This window comes from Dama dama, chromosome 5, assembly GCF_033118175.1.
Source record: "Dama dama isolate Ldn47 chromosome 5, ASM3311817v1, whole genome shotgun sequence".
In the NCBI taxonomy this organism is placed as follows: Eukaryota; Metazoa; Chordata; class Mammalia; order Artiodactyla; family Cervidae; genus Dama; species Dama dama.
In genome coordinates this window covers 125,936,647-125,954,938 of record NC_083685.1, presented here as the reverse complement: position 1 = coordinate 125,954,938, position 18,292 = coordinate 125,936,647, and the positions used below count along the sequence as shown (strand labels likewise).

Below are 18,292 nucleotides of genomic sequence, written 5' to 3'. Positions count from 1 at the left end.
CTGAGAGGAGCCTCCTCCCCCATCAGTGGCACACAGGGGGCGGTTGTACAACAGGGGCCCGAGGGCAGACTGCCGGGCCTCTCCTGGATCCACGATGAGCAGGGGCCACTTCACGGTGCAGAGATGAGGGAGGGACCTGCCCACAGAGATGAGACACCGCCCCTCCTCACTCACAGTGGCACGCTCACATGACGTGCAGGGGCATCGGTCATATCTTCCTGGGCAGTGGGATGGGGGTAACAGGGGGCTGCAGTCCTTCCCTCGGGTAGGTTTTCTCAGCTTCTTAAGATTGTCTGCAGAAACCAGGGTCTCCCATCCCTTCCATGTGGGTCTTAACTCTCCCCGCTTCCCGGGTATGGGCAGTGGACCTGGGTCCCAGTTCACAGCTGGAGAGATGCAATAGAGATGGGTCACTCTGCTTGACCGATCACTGATCACCCCAGTGACGCCTCCCCTTCTCCAGATGAAGCCCCCGTGTTCTGACCAGGCCTCTCCCACAGCTCGTGGCAGCATGCAGAGGCCAAAAACTCAGCCACCTCATCCTGACTCCAGATCCACCCCCAGGCTGCCCCTATCCCCACACTGGGCCTCATCCAGACCCTTGGACCCCTATTCCTCCTACTGACCCACAGCCAACACCCTTGACTGTTCAACTTCCCTGACCCTCCCAGCTGAGTTTGGTTCTCTTGTTGTGTGTCCCGTTGGACCATTGGACACCCCCTCTTGGACTGATCTCCTGGGATTTGTGGCTCCCTGTGTGTCTCCATCTGGGCTGTGGCCCCATGAGCTGATGTCACCTTCTTGCCTGAAGCCCACTGTCTTTCCAGCATAGCCTGTGGCAATTCAGCTAAGGGATCAATGACTGAATTCCTCTCTCAGGACTCCCCTGCTTTCAGGAAACTAACTTCTCCAATCCTGCTTTTCCTTTTTCTACTCAGGCTGGTGAACACGACTGGATCATGATTCTTGGAGAACTTGGCACCAGTGGACCCTGCAAGCATCTGCCCTCTGCTCTCCCCTGCATCCGCATCTAAGATGCTCCCAAGGCAGGACGTTTGCACCCACAGTTCCCTTTGCCTGAGTGCTCCTCTTCCAGGTGCCCACAGGGCTCACTGCATTCCTTTCTTCTGGACTTGGTTAAAGATCACCCTCTTCACGAGGATGATAGGACTCATCCCTTACTGTCTCACCAATAGCACCTCCTCTTATCTTGTGTTACTAAAGATACCCTTCAATATGGACTTAGACATTTCTGCATGTCTGCATACCTGTACTATTGTGTCTGTTATTTCTCTCTGTCCACCAACTGGAATGTGAGCAACAAAAGCTGAGCTCTTTCTTCTGTTTAATCATGGTTGGAAGTAACGCCTAGGTTACTGGTTACTACTTTGGTCCTCTCCTCATATATTTGCTGCATGAAAAGTGGGAGCAATTGCCCAGGTCCTGGCTGCTTCAAACAGATGAGTCAGGATGATAACCTGCCTCTCAGAGATCTTTGGTGCTGGCAAGTTCATCACGATGCAGTTTGAACTGAAACTGTGGGAAGCCTACCCAGGTCTTTGGTCGTACAAGTCATGGAGACTAAGCTACTGAATAGAAGACTCACTCATGGCCCCTCAATCGATTTCAAAACTTGAACCAGGTCTATAACCACGGACCTTGAATGATGGGGTGACAGTGGGACTTGAGTTAACTTTCAAAAGGAGGAAGGAAGGATTCTGTGATAGTTGCATAAATTTCATATGGTTATTTTCTACCAGCCATCCACAAAGGACCTAAACACACGAACCAGTTTGACTGGGCATGGGGAAGGGAATAATCTGGTTTTCCATGCAATGCTGGATTCTGTTCTGAACTGACACCAATTGGAGAATCCCACATGGTCCTTCGGGCCATTAGACAGAACAGTGGGATGTGAAAGTTCATGCAGAATGGAGTCTTGATTCAGGTCCCATGCATGCTGGCTCCGTGGACTGTCGACTCTCTGCATTGTTGTTTCCTGAGTTTAGAATGCCTAATTAAATAGACACATTCAGCAACTGGAAGTTTCCCCACTCTGGATCCGAGACCTGTGGAAGGTGGGTGATTATGGTAGCACAGATCATGTGGGAAACCATGGAACTGCCTGGATCCATCAAAACAGATCCAAAAGCCAGATTCCCACACTCCTAGGGTTTGAAGCCTGCAGAGAGGGCCCCTGAGACTTCAGTGCATGAGTGATGCTCCGCGGATGAGCTGAAAGCTCTGAAGTCAATATTGATCTGTGGTCACAGTTCAGAAGCACCCATTGAGGAGGTATGCTTTTGGTTTCAGAGAATCATGGGCAAGGAAAGAAAGCTACAAGGAAATCCACAAAGGCAGTATTCTGAGAGAGTGGTAGAGTGTGATACAGGACAGGTGAGTCAGAAGGTCATTTCCATTCAGTGGTCCGACTGCATCATCGAAGAGAACACGATGAACACGGGGGCTACTGGTTCTCATAAATGGACCGACTCCGTCTGTCTGCAGAGCTCCTCAGAGGCCTGTTGACCCAGAGGACGGCACCGAGCATGCCGAGGAGCAGGGGCACCTTCAGGAAGACCAGGAGCAGGAAGTGGATGCTGCCCAGCAGGGGCCTGTGGGGATACGGGGACAGACAGTGAGCAGCATCCTCAGGGAGACCCTGGGCTCTCCACCTTGCTTGGCCCGCGTCCAGGTTCTGTGGCCTCAAGAATCTAAACAAGGATCAACCCAACACAGAGCAGCCCCACTTGAATGACTTCTGGACCCTGAACTTCAAGAATTGCCCCTGAGATTTAGGACTGTGGACATAAGGGTGGATGTGGCTATGAGAATCATGTGAGGGAGACCAGAGATCCAAGGGGGACCTGGGCCTTAGGAGGGTTTCTATCTGAGCCCTCCTCATGGGGGCTTCCCCAGAGGCCCAGAGGGTAAAGAATCTGCCTGCGATGCAGGAGACACCCGGGTTGGATTCAGGGTCAGGAAGATCCCCTCAAGAAGAGATTGGCTACCCACTCCAGTATTCCTGCCTGGAGAATCCCATGGACAGAGGAGCCTGGTGGGCTAGAGTCCGTGGGGGTCACAGAGTCAGACATGACGGAAACATCTAAGACACTCCTCATGTGGGGGATTTGCGGTCTAGGGTACTGAACCCAATACTGGGAGACTTGGTTGATGTCTGCTAGCCAGTAGAGCATCACCTTCTTGAGCACAGGAACTCTTCTGTCTTATTCAGTGAGCAGCCAGTATCTGCCCAGGGTCTCCAAAGCTCCAGTCCTTTAAAGCCCTTGGCTGGTGAAAGAGTGACCCCCTCAGCTCTGCACCATCAGAGGCCAGGTCTCTTCAGCAAGATGATGCTGATGAGCAGGGCTGCAGGGGACAGAGGGGTCACCAATGCCTAGAGCATCTGTTTCCTGCCCTGCCCCTGGCTGGGGGCCTTTGGTTCACCCTGTTCCTCCATGTGCCTGGGGCCTTATTTCTGAGGATCCCGGCATACCTGGCCCCCCAGATCCTGCGGGCCTCCACTCAAGTGTCTGGAATCAGTTAGGGGCCCTCTCATCATTGTGTGTTAACTAGCAAACTCCACCACCCTCCCACACATGCTGGCCCATCACCCAGGTGACATTGTCCTCCAAGCAATCATCAGTAGGTCGTGTATTTATACGACTGGCGTGTCGATCTGTTCATCATGTGAGTCCCCTCTTAGAACACGACTCTGTCAGGGCAGGACTGGGTCTGTGTGCTTTGCTGCTGCATCCCAAGTCAACGAGAGTTCCAGGCACTTAGTAGGACCCTTACTTCTTGTTACAGAATTTGTTGAATAAATTAGGGTCTTTGGTGAAGGGACACTGGCCTGTTACTCCCTGGGCTCACCGAGAAATCACCCAGGTGAGATGTCCTGGGATGGGGGTCCCTTACCGATGAGCTTGGCCGGGATCAGGGGCCTCCGGCCCAGACACGGTGCTCCAGGTGGGCACTGGCAGGGTCGTGGGAGACTCCGGGGTGCTTGTGGACCTCTCGGGGCTGGTGGTTGTCATAGTGACTGAGGGAGAAACACAAGTTAGGACCTGTTTCATTCCCTGGGTCCCCCTCTCCGTCCCAGTGTGGCTCTGACTCACAGTCAAGGTCACTCACGCCATCTGGATGGACGTGCTGTGTCCACCACCCCTTGGCCACACCCAGGCCTGACCAACACCCTCGGCCCCCCTCCCTGCCCCTCTCCAGATGCCCCCACCAAGATGGGCACTGGCAGAGGCTTATGACCCTGCTCCCCTGGGGATCTGAGAGTGTAGAGAGGGCACTTGGCTCCAGGTCACCCCAGCCACAGACACACCTCTGTCCTCCTGGCCCACCCTGCCAGGGGACAAACGCGCAGTGACCCGTATTCTTTAGGGATTAACACAGAGAGACGGGGTGGACAGTGACAGGCAAGGGGAGAGGCTGGAGCGAAGCTCAGATGGAAAGTCCTGCAGCTGAGTCTGAGCTGAATCAGGAGACCCCGTGTCCCTGTCAGCCAGGCCCAGGGTCCCAGGCAGTCCTCTCCATGAGAGGGCATGACCGGAAAGATCTAGAGAAATACCGGCCTGGTGGACCCCATGAAATGTGGCCTCTCCTGAGGTTAGTGGACAAAGCCCTTCCCCGACACACCCCGCGGAACCAGTCAACTTTCAGTTCTGTTCTTGTAAAGAGAAACACACAAAGGAAACCTCCCTCGTGAGAGAGAAGCAGGGGCCAGCAGGAAGGAGCTCGGGGAGCCGGGGGCTACGTCAGAGCAAGCAGTCAGGGGAGAAAGCGTGTGTGTGGACAGAGGATTGTGGCTGGCTTCCTAGGAAACCAGAGCAGCCTTCTGTTAAAGAAGTCTTATTGGGGCTTCCCTGGTGGTCCAGTGGCAAAGAATGTGCCTCCCACTGCAGGGGACAGGGGTTCAATCCTTGGTCTGGGAAGATCCCACACGCCACCAGGCGTGCACAATGCCTGAGCCTGTGCTCTAGAGCCCGCGCTCCGCAGCAGGAGATGCCACTGAGCAAGAAGCCCGAGCGCCGCAGCAAAGAGCATCCCATGCTCACTGCAGCCGGAGAAGGCCCGCGTGCAGCAGTCAAGACCCAGCACGGCCAAAGAGAAAGAAAGAAAAGTTTAAGGATTCATTTTCAGCATGTGGTGGTCTACTGAGAGCCATAACACCTCCTAAGACCCTTTTCCTCTTTACCTTTCCTCATCCTTCTTTGCCTAACGGGCCCCTCTGGGTTTCCTCCTTGGGTACCAGGTGCCAGAAGAAGAGGGAGAGGCAAGGTCAGGCTGGAGCAGAGAGGGGTCTCCAAATCATCCAGAGCCCCACGTGGGATCCGGGACTCTGCCTCCCCCCTCTCGAGGCTGCTGCAGATCCCCAGGACCAGCTCGGTGAGGCTGGGGCCCCAGGAGCCCTCCACGACACTGCAATGTCCTCTGCTGGCCCTGCTGGTCCCTGTCCCCTAGGGCTTGCCAGAGAGGTCCAGGAAGAGACACAGAGTCACCTTCAGAGTAGACCTGACCCTTGTCAGGTCAGAAAGGCAGCAGGCACCCAGATTCAGGGTGTATCTCCCTCCCCTTCCACCCAGGAGAGCTTCAGCTGTGCGGGTGTGTCAGGGTAGACACAGAGGAGGTCTCGAAGAACCAGAGGTGCACATGTGCCTGTCGACCACTCAGCCCTGGGTCCTGATCACGGATCCCAGGACACCCTCCGCTCCAGGTCCTCCCTGAGGGTCAGGGTCCCAGGTACAGTCAGCAGCCCTAGAGTTGACGTCACAGGCTCACCTGGGATCACAGACACTTCCACCTGGAAGGTGGGATTAATTGAAAATCGCACATCAATCCCACATACATATGTTCCCGCATCCTCCTCTCTGAGGCTCTCCAAGGTCACTGTGAAGGTGAGGCTCGCAGGATGGTCTCTGATGGACACGCGGCCCCTCCTCACTTCTCTCTCTGACTCTCTGGTCTCCATGATCTTCCACAATAACACACACGGGAATTTGCACCAGTATTTGGAATTGTTTATGAATTCCTCCCGGTACCGACACTCCACGCTCAGCGATCCCCCCACGATGCCCGTAACTCTGCTCGGGCCACTCAAGGACAAACAGCCTGGAAAACAATCAGGTTCAGCTTTCATCAGCTGGGCCTGGGTCAGAAGAGCCCCGGATGCGGGTCTGTCAGCCGTCCGTGGGGTCTGGAGGTGGTCAAGGCAGCAAGGGAGCCTTCCTCAGGCCAGGGGAAGAATATGGGGAGGAGCTCTTTCCTCACCGAGGAGAGGGTGTCCTCAGAGACAGAAGAGCCCAGGATGGGAACACCTCCGTGTGTGTGTGGGGGGGGGGGGTGCCCCAGGAGGTCACCTCTGACTGTGACCATTGAGGTGTGACCATCACAGGCGCCCCTCCCACCAGCACAGTGGACCAGCCTCACCTGCTTGACGCCCTGAACCCTCCTGCTCGCTGCTGAGACAGGCAGCGGACCCTCCTCAAACCTTCTCCCCCTCCCCCCGGCTCATCCAGCTCCAGCCCTGCCCCCTCCCCTCCCCAGGAAGGGCTCAGCCGCTCACCTGGGACCTGGAGCAGCAGCAGAGCTGAAGGCAGCCACCCGGCCCTGGCCCTCGGGGTCATTTCCCCAGCAGGGATGTCACCTGCAGCAGAGCCAGGCCCCGGGCAGGGACAGGGTCAGACCTCCTCAGACAGGCCCTTCCCATCCCTACTTCTGCTTCTCTGGACCTCTCTGCTTCCTGGTGCTGTCCTTGGTCAGATCAGATGGGTCAGGGGTCAGGGGACAGGAAGCTTAGGGGGAGGGGAACACGCCTGGTCCGGTGCAAGGACCTGCTACCCTCAGCTCCTCTAAATCAGGGACTGGACACATGCAGGGCCTCTCCATCGGGGAGGCTGCCCCCTCCTCACCCAACCCACAGCTGGTCCTCTCTCCATCCCACATGCCCCCCCCTGCCCCATGCCCCTCCCACCTCCTATGGTCAGGGACAAGCTGGGTTCCTCCTTCCAGGAATGTCTCCACCCTTTGTGACACATTCTCTTGTGGTCGGGGGTGGATTTCATACTCATCAGCCTGTCTGTCTTTGTTGTTGTTGTTTATTCACTAAGCGGTGTCCAACTCTTTGTGTTCCCATGGACTGTAGCATGCCAGCCTTCACTGCCCTTCACTATCTCCCAGTATTTCCTCCAACTCATGGCTATCGAGTCGAAGATTCCATCCAACCATCTCATCCTCTATCACGTTTTCTCCTCTTGCCTTCAATCTTTCCCAGCATTATGGTCTTTTCCAATGAGTCGACTCTTTGTATCAGGTGGCCAAAGTATTGGAGCTTCAGCTTCAGCATCAGTCCTTCCAATGAATATTCAGGGTTGATTTCTTGTAGGTTTGACTGGTTTGATCTCCTTACTGTTGGAGGGACTCTCAAGAGTCTTGTCCAGCACCACAATTCAAAAGCACCAATTCTACGCCACTCGGCCTTCTTTATGGTCCAGCTCTCACATCCATACATCTGTACTGGAAAAATCGTATAGTTTTGACTATATGAACCTTTCTTGGCTAAGTAATGACTCTGCTTTTAAATATGTTGTCTAAGTTTGTCATAGCTTTTCTTCTAAAGAGCAAGCATCTTTTATTTTCATGGCTGCAATCACTGTCTTCAGTGATTTTGGAGCCCAAGAAAAAAAGTCTATCTCTGTGTCTATTGTTTCCCCATCTATTTGCTATGAAGTGATAGAATGGGATGCCATGATTTTAGTTTTTCGAATGTTGAATTTTAAGCCAGCTCTTTCATTTTCCTTTTTCACCATCAAGAGGCCCTTCAGTTCCTCTTCACTTTCTGCCTTTGGAGTGGTGTCATCTGCATATCTCAGGTTATTGACATTTCTCCTGGCAATCTTGATTCCAACTTGTGATTCATCTAGCCTGGCATTTTGCATGATGTATTGGTCCTGATATTGACCAGAGAGGTCTCTCTGTTCCAACCTGAAGCTTGTGGCAACCATGAGACTCTGCCCCCACAAGACCCCAAAGTCCACTTCCTGCCTTACAAATTGGCCCTATGACCCCAGAAAACTTGCTATGTCCCATCTTGATTCTGGTTCCCCCCAGGGTACACATCCCTCAGGCTGTAGCTCCCCCCATCTCGGGCCCCTCGCTGCCCACGTTAGACACAGATCAGCTGTTCCCAGCCTTCCTTGACCCCTTCTTCACACTCCGCCTCTGGGCAGAGGCTACTCCCCGTTGAGAAGCAGAGAGAGACTGAGAATGGACAGGAGCCAGAGGAGAAGACGCTGGGTAGAAGGATGAGGAGCTGGGGACCTGGGGGCTGAGAGGAGCCTCCTCCCCCATCAGTGGCACACAGGGGGCGGTTGTACAACAGGGGCCCGAGGGCAGACTGCCGGGCCTCTCCTGGATCCACGATGAGCAGGGGCCACTTCACGGTGCAGAGATGAGGGAGGGACCTGCCCACAGAGATGAGACACCGCCCCTCCTCACTCACAGTGGCACGCTCACATGACGTGCAGGGGCATCGGTCATATCTTCCTGGGCAGTGGGATGGGGGTAACAGGGGGCTGCAGTCCTTCCCTCGGGTAGGTTTTCTCAGCTTCTTAAGATTGTCTGCAGAAACCAGGGTCTCCCATCCCTTCCATGTGGGTCTTAACTCTCCCCGCTTCCCGGGTATGGGCAGTGGACCTGGGTCCCAGTTCACAGCTGGAGAGATGCAATAGAGATGGGTCACTCTGCTTGACCGATCACTGATCACCCCAGTGACGCCTCCCCTTCTCCAGATGAAGCCCCCGTGTTCTGACCAGGCCTCTCCCACAGCTCGTGGCAGCATGCAGAGGCCAAAAACTCAGCCACCTCATCCTGACTCCAGATCCACCCCCAGGCTGCCCCTATCCCCACACTGGGCCTCATCCAGACCCTTGGACCCCTATTCCTCCTACTGACCCACAGCCAACACCCTTGACTGTTCAACTTCCCTGACCCTCCCAGCTGAGTTTGGTTCTCTTGTTGTGTGTCCCGTTGGACCATTGGACACCCCCTCTTGGACTGATCTCCTGGGATTTGTGGCTCCCTGTGTGTCTCCATCTGGGCTGTGGCCCCATGAGCTGATGTCACCTTCTTGCCTGAAGCCCACTGTCTTTCCAGCATAGCCTGTGGCAATTCAGCTAAGGGATCAATGACTGAATTCCTCTCTCAGGACTCCCCTGCTTTCAGGAAACTAACTTCTCCAATCCTGCTTTTCCTTTTTCTACTCAGGCTGGTGAACACGACTGGATCATGATTCTTGGAGAACTTGGCACCAGTGGACCCTGCAAGCATCTGCCCTCTGCTCTCCCCTGCATCCGCATCTAAGATGCTCCCAAGGCAGGACGTTTGCACCCACAGTTCCCTTTGCCTGAGTGCTCCTCTTCCAGGTGCCCACAGGGCTCACTGCATTCCTTTCTTCTGGACTTGGTTAAAGATCACCCTCTTCACGAGGATGATAGGACTCATCCCTTACTGTCTCACCAATAGCACCTCCTCTTATCTTGTGTTACTAAAGATACCCTTCAATATGGACTTAGACATTTCTGCATGTCTGCATACCTGTACTATTGTGTCTGTTATTTCTCTCTGTCCACCAACTGGAATGTGAGCAACAAAAGCTGAGCTCTTTCTTCTGTTTAATCATGGTTGGAAGTAACGCCTAGGTTACTGGTTACTACTTTGGTCCTCTCCTCATATATTTGCTGCATGAAAAGTGGGAGCAATTGCCCAGGTCCTGGCTGCTTCAAACAGATGAGTCAGGATGATAACCTGCCTCTCAGAGATCTTTGGTGCTGGCAAGTTCATCACGATGCAGTTTGAACTGAAACTGTGGGAAGCCTACCCAGGTCTTTGGTCGTACAAGTCATGGAGACTAAGCTACTGAATAGAAGACTCACTCATGGCCCCTCAATCGATTTCAAAACTTGAACCAGGTCTATAACCACGGACCTTGAATGATGGGGTGACAGTGGGACTTGAGTTAACTTTCAAAAGGAGGAAGGAAGGATTCTGTGATAGTTGCATAAATTTCATATGGTTATTTTCTACCAGCCATCCACAAAGGACCTAAACACACGAACCAGTTTGACTGGGCATGGGGAAGGGAATAATCTGGTTTTCCATGCAATGCTGGATTCTGTTCTGAACTGACACCAATTGGAGAATCCCACATGGTCCTTCGGGCCATTAGACAGAACAGTGGGATGTGAAAGTTCATGCAGAATGGAGTCTTGATTCAGGTCCCATGCATGCTGGCTCCGTGGACTGTCGACTCTCTGCATTGTTGTTTCCTGAGTTTAGAATGCCTAATTAAATAGACACATTCAGCAACTGGAAGTTTCCCCACTCTGGATCCGAGACCTGTGGAAGGTGGGTGATTATGGTAGCACAGATCATGTGGGAAACCATGGAACTGCCTGGATCCATCAAAACAGATCCAAAAGCCAGATTCCCACACTCCTAGGGTTTGAAGCCTGCAGAGAGGGCCCCTGAGACTTCAGTGCATGAGTGATGCTCCGCGGATGAGCTGAAAGCTCTGAAGTCAATATTGATCTGTGGTCACAGTTCAGAAGCACCCATTGAGGAGGTATGCTTTTGGTTTCAGAGAATCATGGGCAAGGAAAGAAAGCTACAAGGAAATCCACAAAGGCAGTATTCTGAGAGAGTGGTAGAGTGTGATACAGGACAGGTGAGTCAGAAGGTCATTTCCATTCAGTGGTCCGACTGCATCATCGAAGAGAACACGATGAACACGGGGGCTACTGGTTCTCATAAATGGACCGACTCCGTCTGTCTGCAGAGCTCCTCAGAGGCCTGTTGACCCAGAGGACGGCACCGAGCATGCCGAGGAGCAGGGGCACCTTCAGGAAGACCAGGAGCAGGAAGTGGATGCTGCCCAGCAGGGGCCTGTGGGGATACGGGGACAGACAGTGAGCAGCATCCTCAGGGAGACCCTGGGCTCTCCACCTTGCTTGGCCCGCGTCCAGGTTCTGTGGCCTCAAGAATCTAAACAAGGATCAACCCAACACAGAGCAGCCCCACTTGAATGACTTCTGGACCCTGAACTTCAAGAATTGCCCCTGAGATTTAGGACTGTGGACATAAGGGTGGATGTGGCTATGAGAATCATGTGAGGGAGACCAGAGATCCAAGGGGGACCTGGGCCTTAGGAGGGTTTCTATCTGAGCCCTCCTCATGGGGGCTTCCCCAGAGGCCCAGAGGGTAAAGAATCTGCCTGCGATGCAGGAGACACCCGGGTTGGATTCAGGGTCAGGAAGATCCCCTCAAGAAGAGATTGGCTACCCACTCCAGTATTCCTGCCTGGAGAATCCCATGGACAGAGGAGCCTGGTGGGCTAGAGTCCGTGGGGGTCACAGAGTCAGACATGACGGAAACATCTAAGACACTCCTCATGTGGGGGATTTGCGGTCTAGGGTACTGAACCCAATACTGGGAGACTTGGTTGATGTCTGCTAGCCAGTAGAGCATCACCTTCTTGAGCACAGGAACTCTTCTGTCTTATTCAGTGAGCAGCCAGTATCTGCCCAGGGTCTCCAAAGCTCCAGTCCTTTAAAGCCCTTGGCTGGTGAAAGAGTGACCCCCTCAGCTCTGCACCATCAGAGGCCAGGTCTCTTCAGCAAGATGATGCTGATGAGCAGGGCTGCAGGGGACAGAGGGGTCACCAATGCCTAGAGCATCTGTTTCCTGCCCTGCCCCTGGCTGGGGGCCTTTGGTTCACCCTGTTCCTCCATGTGCCTGGGGCCTTATTTCTGAGGATCCCGGCATACCTGGCCCCCCAGATCCTGCGGGCCTCCACTCAAGTGTCTGGAATCAGTTAGGGGCCCTCTCATCATTGTGTGTTAACTAGCAAACTCCACCACCCTCCCACACATGCTGGCCCATCACCCAGGTGACATTGTCCTCCAAGCAATCATCAGTAGGTCGTGTATTTATACGACTGGCGTGTCGATCTGTTCATCATGTGAGTCCCCTCTTAGAACACGACTCTGTCAGGGCAGGACTGGGTCTGTGTGCTTTGCTGCTGCATCCCAAGTCAACGAGAGTTCCAGGCACTTAGTAGGACCCTTACTTCTTGTTACAGAATTTGTTGAATAAATTAGGGTCTTTGGTGAAGGGACACTGGCCTGTTACTCCCTGGGCTCACCGAGAAATCACCCAGGTGAGATGTCCTGGGATGGGGGTCCCTTACCGATGAGCTTGGCCGGGATCAGGGGCCTCCGGCCCAGACACGGTGCTCCAGGTGGGCACTGGCAGGGTCGTGGGAGACTCCGGGGTGCTTGTGGACCTCTCGGGGCTGGTGGTTGTCATAGTGACTGAGGGAGAAACACAAGTTAGGACCTGTTTCATTCCCTGGGTCCCCCTCTCCGTCCCAGTGTGGCTCTGACTCACAGTCAAGGTCACTCACGCCATCTGGATGGACGTGCTGTGTCCACCACCCCTTGGCCACACCCAGGCCTGACCAACACCCTCGGCCCCCCTCCCTGCCCCTCTCCAGATGCCCCCACCAAGATGGGCACTGGCAGAGGCTTATGACCCTGCTCCCCTGGGGATCTGAGAGTGTAGAGAGGGCACTTGGCTCCAGGTCACCCCAGCCACAGACACACCTCTGTCCTCCTGGCCCACCCTGCCAGGGGACAAATGCGCAGTGACCCGTATTCTTTAGGGATTAACACAGAGAGACGGGGTGGACAGTGACGGGCAAGGGGAGAGGCTGGAGCGAAGCTCAGATGGAAAGTCCTGCAGCTGAGTCTGAGCTGAATCAGGAGACCCCGTGTCCCTGTCAGCCAGGCCCAGGGTCCCAGGCAGTCCTCTCCATGAGAGGGCATGACCGGAAAGATCTAGAGAAATACCGGCCTGGTGGACCCCATGAAATGTGGCCTCTCCTGAGGTTAGTGGACAAAGCCCTTCCCCGACACACCCCGCGGAACCAGTCAACTTTCAGTTCTGTTCTTGTAAAGAGAAACACACAAAGGAAACCTCCCTCGTGAGAGAGAAGCAGGGGCCAGCAGGAAGGAGCTCGGGGAGCCGGGGGCTACGTCAGAGCAAGCAGTCAGGGGAGAAAGCGTGTGTGTGGACAGAGGATTGTGGCTGGCTTCCTAGGAAACCAGAGCAGCCTTCTGTTAAAGAAGTCTTATTGGGGCTTCCCTGGTGGTCCAGTGGCAAAGAATGTGCCTCCCACTGCAGGGGACAGGGGTTCAATCCTTGGTCTGGGAAGATCCCACACGCCACCAGGCGTGCACAATGCCTGCGACTGTGCTCTAGAGCCTGTGCTCCGCAGCAGGAGATGCCACTGAGCAAGAAGCCCGAGCGCCGCAGCAAAGAGCATCCCATGCTCACTGCAGCCGGAGAAGGCCCGCGTGCAGCAGTCAAGACCCAGCACGGCCAAAGAGAAAGAAAGAAAAGTTTAAGGATTCATTTTCAGCATGTGGTGGTCTACTGAGAGCCATAACACCTCCTAAGACCCTTTTCCTCTTTACCTTTCCTCATCCTTCTTTGCCTAACGGGCCCCTCTGGGTTTCCTCCTTGGGTACCAGGTGCCAGAAGAAGAGGGAGAGGCAAGGTCAGGCTGGAGCAGAGAGGGGTCTCCAAATCATCCAGAGCCCCACGTGGGATCCGGGACTCTGCCTCCCCCCTCTCGAGGCTGCTGCAGATCCCCAGGACCAGCTCGGTGAGGCTGGGGCCCCAGGAGCCCTCCATGACACTGCAATGTCCTCTGCTGGCCCTGCTGGTCCCTGTCCCCTAGGGCTTGCCAGAGAGGTCCAGGAAGAGACACAGAGTCACCTTCAGAGTAGACCTGACCCTTGTCAGGTCAGAAAGGCAGCAGGCACCCAGATTCAGGGTGTATCTCCCTCCCCTTCCACCCAGGAGAGCTTCAGCTGTGCGGGTGTGTCAGGGTAGACACAGAGGAGGTCTCGAAGAACCAGAGGTGCACATGTGCCTGTCGACCACTCAGCCCTGGGTCCTGATCACGGATCCCAGGACACCCTCCGCTCCAGGTCCTCCCTGAGGGTCAGGGTCCCAGGTACAGTCAGCAGCCCTAGAGTTGACGTCACAGGCTCACCTGGGATCACAGACACTTCCACCTGGAAGGTGGGATTAATTGAAAATCGCACATCAATCCCACATACATATGTTCCCGCATCCTCCTCTCTGAGGCTCTCCAAGGTCACTGTGAAGGTGAGGCTCGCAGGATGGTCTCTGATGGACACGCGGCCCCTCCTCACTTCTCTCTCTGACTCTCTGGTCTCCATGATCTTCCACAATAACACACACGGGAATTTGCACCAGTATTTGGAATTGTTTATGAATTCCTCCCGGTACCGACACTCCACGCTCAGCGATCCCCCCACGATGCCCGTAACTCTGCTCGGGCCACTCAAGGACAAACAGCCTGGAAAACAATCGGGTTCAGCTTTCATCAGCTGGGCCTGGGTCAGAAGAGCCCCGGATGCGGGTCTGTCAGCCGTCCGTGGGGTCTGGAGGTGGTCAAGGCAGCAAGGGAGCCTTCCTCAGGCCAGGGGAAGAATATGGGGAGGAGCTCTTTCCTCACCGAGGAGAGGGTGTCCTCAGAGACAGAAGAGCCCAGGATGGGAACACCTCCGTGTGTGTGTGTGGGGGGGGTGCCCCAGGAGGTCACCTCTGACTGTGACCATTGAGGTGTGACCATCACAGGCGCCCCTCCCACCAGCACAGTGGACCAGCCTCACCTGCTTGACGCCCTGAACCCTCCTGCTCGCTGCTGAGACAGGCAGCGGACCCTCCTCAAACCTTCTCCCCCTCCCCCCGGCTCATCCAGCTCCAGCCCTGCCCCCTCCCCTCCCCAGGAAGGGCTCAGCCGCTCACCTGGGACCTGGAGCAGCAGCAGAGCTGAAGGCAGCCACCCGGCCCTGGCCCTCGGGGTCATTTCCCCAGCAGGGATGTCACCTGCAGCAGAGCCAGGCCCCGGGCAGGGACAGGGTCAGACCTCCTCAGACAGGCCCTTCCCATCCCTACTTCTGCTTCTCTGGACCTCTCTGCTTCCTGGTGCTGTCCTTGGTCAGATCAGATGGGTCAGGGGTCAGGGGACAGGAAGCTTAGGGGGAGGGGAACACGCCTGGTCCGGTGCAAGGACCTGCTACCCTCAGCTCCTCTAAATCAGGGACTGGACACATGCAGGGCCTCTCCATCGGGGAGGCTGCCCCCTCCTCACCCAACCCACAGCTGGTCCTCTCTCCATCCCACATGCCCCCCCTGCCCCATGCCCCTCCCACCTCCTATGGTCAGGGACAAGCTGGGTTCCTCCTTCCAGGAATGTCTCCACCCTTTGTGACACATTCTCTTGTGGTCGGGGGTGGATTTCATACTCATCAGCCTGTCTGTCTTTGTTGTTGTTGTTTATTCACTAAGCGGTGTCCAACTCTTTGTGTTCCCATGGACTGTAGCATGCCAGCCTTCACTGCCCTTCACTATCTCCCAGTATTTCCTCCAACTCATGGCTATCGAGTCGAAGATTCCATCCAACCATCTCATCCTCTATCACGTTTTCTCCTCTTGCCTTCAATCTTTCCCAGCATTATGGTCTTTTCCAATGAGTCGACTCTTTGTATCAGGTGGCCAAAGTATTGGAGCTTCAGCTTCAGCATCAGTCCTTCCAATGAATATTCAGGGTTGATTTCTTGTAGGTTTGACTGGTTTGATCTCCTTACTGTTGGAGGGACTCTCAAGAGTCTTGTCCAGCACCACAATTCAAAAGCACCAATTCTACGCCACTCGGCCTTCTTTATGGTCCAGCTCTCACATCCATACATCTGTACTGGAAAAATCGTATAGTTTTGACTATATGAACCTTTCTTGGCTAAGTAATGACTCTGCTTTTAAATATGTTGTCTAAGTTTGTCATAGCTTTTCTTCTAAAGAGCAAGCATCTTTTATTTTCATGGCTGCAATCACTGTCTTCAGTGATTTTGGAGCCCAAGAAAAAAAGTCTATCTCTGTGTCTACTGTTTCCCCATCTATTTGCTATGAAGTGATAGAATGGGATGCCATGATTTTAGTTTTTCGAATGTTGAATTTTAAGCCAGCTCTTTCATTTTCCTTTTTCACCATCAAGAGGCCCTTCAGTTCCTCTTCACCTTCTGCCTTTGGAGTGGTGTCATCTGCATATCTCAGGTTATTGACATTTCTCCTGGCAATCTTGATTCCAACTTGTGATTCATCTAGCCTGGCATTTTGCATGATGTATTGGTCCTGATATTGACCAGAGAGGTCTCTCTGTTCCAACCTGAAGCTTGTGGCAACCATGAGACTCTGCCCCCACAAGACCCCAAAGTCCACTTCCTGCCTTACAAATTGGCCCTATGACCCCAGAAAACTTGCTATGTCCCATCTTGATTCTGGTTCCCCCCAGGGTACACATCCCTCAGGCTGTAGCTCCCCCCATCTCGGGCCCCTCGCTGCCCACGTTAGACACAGATCAGCTGTTCCCAGCCTTCCTTGACCCCTTCTTCACACTCCGCCTCTGGGCAGAGGCTACTCCCCGTTGAGAAGCAGAGAGAGACTGAGAATGGACAGGAGCCAGAGGAGAAGACGCTGGGTAGAAGGATGAGGAGCTGGGGACCTGGGGGCTGAGAGGAGCCTCCTCCCCCATCAGTGGCACACAGGGGGCGGTTGTACAACAGGGGCCCGAGGGCAGACTGCCGGGCCTCTCCTGGATCCACGATGAGCAGGGGCCACTTCACGGTGCAGAGATGAGGGAGGGACCTGCCCACAGAGATGAGACACCGCCCCTCCTCACTCACAGTGGCACGCTCACATGACGTGCAGGGGCATCGGTCATATCTTCCTGGGCAGTGGGATGGGGGTAACAGGGGGCTGCAGTCCTTCCCTCGGGTAGGTTTTCTCAGCTTCTTAAGATTGTCTGCAGAAACCAGGGTCTCCCATCCCTTCCATGTGGGTCTTAACTCTCCCCGCTTCCCGGGTATGGGCAGTGGACCTGGGTCCCAGTTCACAGCTGGAGAGATGCAATAGAGATGGGTCACTCTGCTTGACCGATCACTGATCACCCCAGCGACGCCTCCCCTTCTCCAGATGAAGCCCCCGTGTTCTGACCAGGCCTCTCCCACAGCTCGTGGCAGCATGCAGAGGCCAAAAACTCAGCCACCTCATCCTGACTCCAGATCCACCCCCAGGCTGCCCCTATCCCCACACTGGGCCTCATCCAGACCCTTGGACCCCTATTCCTCCTACTGACCCACAGCCAACACCCTTGACTGTTCAACTTCCCTGACCCTCCCAGCTGAGTTTGGTTCTCTTGTTGTGTGTCCCGTTGGACCATTGGACACCCCCTCTGGGATTGATCTCCTGGGATTTGTGGCTCCCTGTGTGTCTCCATCTGGGCTGTGGCCCCAAGAGCTGATATCACCTTCTTGCCTGAAGCCCACTGTCTTTCCAGCATAGCCTGTGGCAATTCAGCTAAGGGATCAATGACTGAATTCCTCTCTCAGGACTCCCCTGCTTTCAGGAAACTAACTTCTCCAATCCTGCTTTTCCTTTTTCTACTCAGGCTGGTGAACACGACTGGATCATGATTCTTGGAGAACTTGGCACCAGTGGACCCTGCAAGCATCTGCCCTCTGCTCTCCCCTGCATCCGCATCTAAGATGCTCCCAAGGCAGGACGTTTGCACCCACAGTTCCCTTTGCCTGAGTGCTCCTCTTCCAGGTGCCCACAGGGCTCACTGCATTCCTTTCTTCTGGACTTGGTTAAAGATCACCCTCTTCACAAGGATGATAGGACTCATCCCTTACTGTCTCACCAATAGCACCTCCTCTTATCTTGTGTTACTAAAGATACCCTTCAATGTGGACTTAGACATTTCTGCATGTCTGCATACCTGTACTATTGTGTCTGTTATTTCTCTCTGTCCACCAACTGGAATGTGAGCAACAAAAGCTGAGCTCTTTCTTCTGTTTAATCATGGTTGGAAGTAACGCCTAGGTTACTGGTTACTACTTTGGTCCTCTCCTCATATATTTGCTGCATGAAAAGTGGGCGCAATTGCCCAGGTCCTGGCTGCTTCAAACAGATGAGTCAGGATGATAACCTGCCTCTCAGAGATCTTTGGTGCTGGCAAGTTCATCACGATGCAGTTTGAACTGAAACTGTGGGACGCCTACCCAGGTCTTTGGTCGTACATGTCATGGAGACTAAGCTATTGAATAGAAGACTCACTCATGGCCCCTCAATCGAT

At 54.4% G+C, this 18,292-nt stretch overlaps 3 protein-coding genes across 13 annotated transcripts; all 3 read right to left on the bottom strand.

Moving 5' to 3' along the window:
• Nucleotides 1–1,732: 1,732 nt before the first annotated feature.
• Nucleotides 1,733–6,944, bottom strand: LOC133057860 (CMRF35-like molecule 6). Of its 6 annotated transcripts, XR_009693110.1 has the most exons (6): nt 6,575–6,944; nt 5,791–6,120; nt 5,207–5,251; nt 3,919–4,042; nt 3,201–3,369; nt 1,733–2,615 (listed from the first exon to the last, which is right to left on the bottom strand). XR_009693110.1 is itself a non-coding variant. In XM_061144933.1 (5 exons), the coding sequence occupies exons 1-5, from the start codon at nt 6,633–6,635 to the stop codon at nt 2,468–2,470; spliced, it is 708 nt and encodes a 235-aa protein (XP_061000916.1). In that variant the 5' UTR covers nt 6,636–6,934; the 3' UTR covers nt 1,733–2,467. The 6 variants fall into 6 exon arrangements, 4 of the variants coding, with proteins under 4 accessions (XP_061000916.1, XP_061000918.1, XP_061000917.1 ...); XM_061144933.1 differs by lacking the exon at nt 3,201–3,369 and having other exon boundaries at nt 6,575–6,934; XM_061144935.1 differs by lacking the exon at nt 3,201–3,369 and having other exon boundaries at nt 5,791–5,983; nt 6,575–6,934.
• Nucleotides 6,945–10,067: 3,123 nt separating this feature from the next.
• Nucleotides 10,068–15,277, bottom strand: LOC133057859 (CMRF35-like molecule 6). 6 transcript variants are annotated; one of them, XR_009693108.1, is made up of 6 exons: nt 14,908–15,277; nt 14,126–14,455; nt 13,542–13,586; nt 12,254–12,377; nt 11,536–11,704; nt 10,068–10,950 (listed from the first exon to the last, which is right to left on the bottom strand). XR_009693108.1 is itself a non-coding variant. In XM_061144928.1 (5 exons), exons 1-5 carry the CDS (start codon nt 14,966–14,968, stop codon nt 10,803–10,805), a joined length of 708 nt encoding a protein of 235 aa, XP_061000911.1. In that variant the 5' UTR covers nt 14,969–15,267; the 3' UTR covers nt 10,068–10,802. The 6 variants fall into 6 exon arrangements, 4 of the variants coding, with proteins under 4 accessions (XP_061000911.1, XP_061000914.1, XP_061000912.1 ...); XM_061144928.1 differs by lacking the exon at nt 11,536–11,704 and having other exon boundaries at nt 14,908–15,267; XM_061144931.1 differs by lacking the exon at nt 11,536–11,704 and having other exon boundaries at nt 14,126–14,318; nt 14,908–15,267.
• A 1,018-nt stretch (nt 15,278–16,295) lies between these two features.
• Nucleotides 16,296–18,259, bottom strand: LOC133057858 (uncharacterized). Its single transcript, XM_061144927.1, has 2 exons — nt 17,936–18,259; nt 16,296–17,053 (listed from the first exon to the last, which is right to left on the bottom strand). The coding sequence occupies exons 1-2, from the start codon at nt 18,018–18,020 to the stop codon at nt 16,506–16,508; spliced, it is 633 nt and encodes a 210-aa protein (XP_061000910.1). The 5' UTR covers nt 18,021–18,259; the 3' UTR covers nt 16,296–16,505.
• Nucleotides 18,260–18,292: the final 33 nt, after the last annotated feature.

What these genes read in the sequence shown, in the direction of transcription:
- LOC133057860 (XM_061144933.1), bottom strand. Translation starts at nt 6,635, where the DNA reads ATGACCCCGAGGGCCAGGGCCGGGTGGCTGCCTTCAGCTCTGCTGCTG. An exon ending in GCTGCTGCTCCAGGTCCCAG is followed by an intron (nt 6,121 to 6,574) that starts GTGAGCGGCTGA and finishes ATTGTTTTCCAG; the next exon opens with GCTGTTTGTCCTTGAGTGGC. An exon ending in GGAAGTGTCTGTGATCCCAG is followed by an intron (nt 5,252 to 5,790) that starts GTGAGCCTGTGA and finishes CTGGTACCCAAG; the next exon opens with GAGGAAACCCAGAGGGGCCC.
- LOC133057859 (XM_061144928.1), bottom strand. Translation starts at nt 14,968, where the DNA reads ATGACCCCGAGGGCCAGGGCCGGGTGGCTGCCTTCAGCTCTGCTGCTG. An exon ending in GGAAGTGTCTGTGATCCCAG is followed by an intron (nt 13,587 to 14,125) that starts GTGAGCCTGTGA and finishes CTGGTACCCAAG; the next exon opens with GAGGAAACCCAGAGGGGCCC. An exon ending in GATCCCGGCCAAGCTCATCG is followed by an intron (nt 10,951 to 12,253) that starts GTAAGGGACCCC and finishes GTATCCCCACAG; the next exon opens with GCCCCTGCTGGGCAGCATCC.
- LOC133057858 (XM_061144927.1), bottom strand. Translation starts at nt 18,020, where the DNA reads ATGATTAAACAGAAGAAAGAGCTCAGCTTTTGTTGCTCACATTCCAGT. An exon ending in TAACAGACACAATAGTACAG is followed by an intron (nt 17,054 to 17,935) that starts GTATGCAGACAT and finishes GCATCTCTCCAG; the next exon opens with CTGTGAACTGGGACCCAGGT.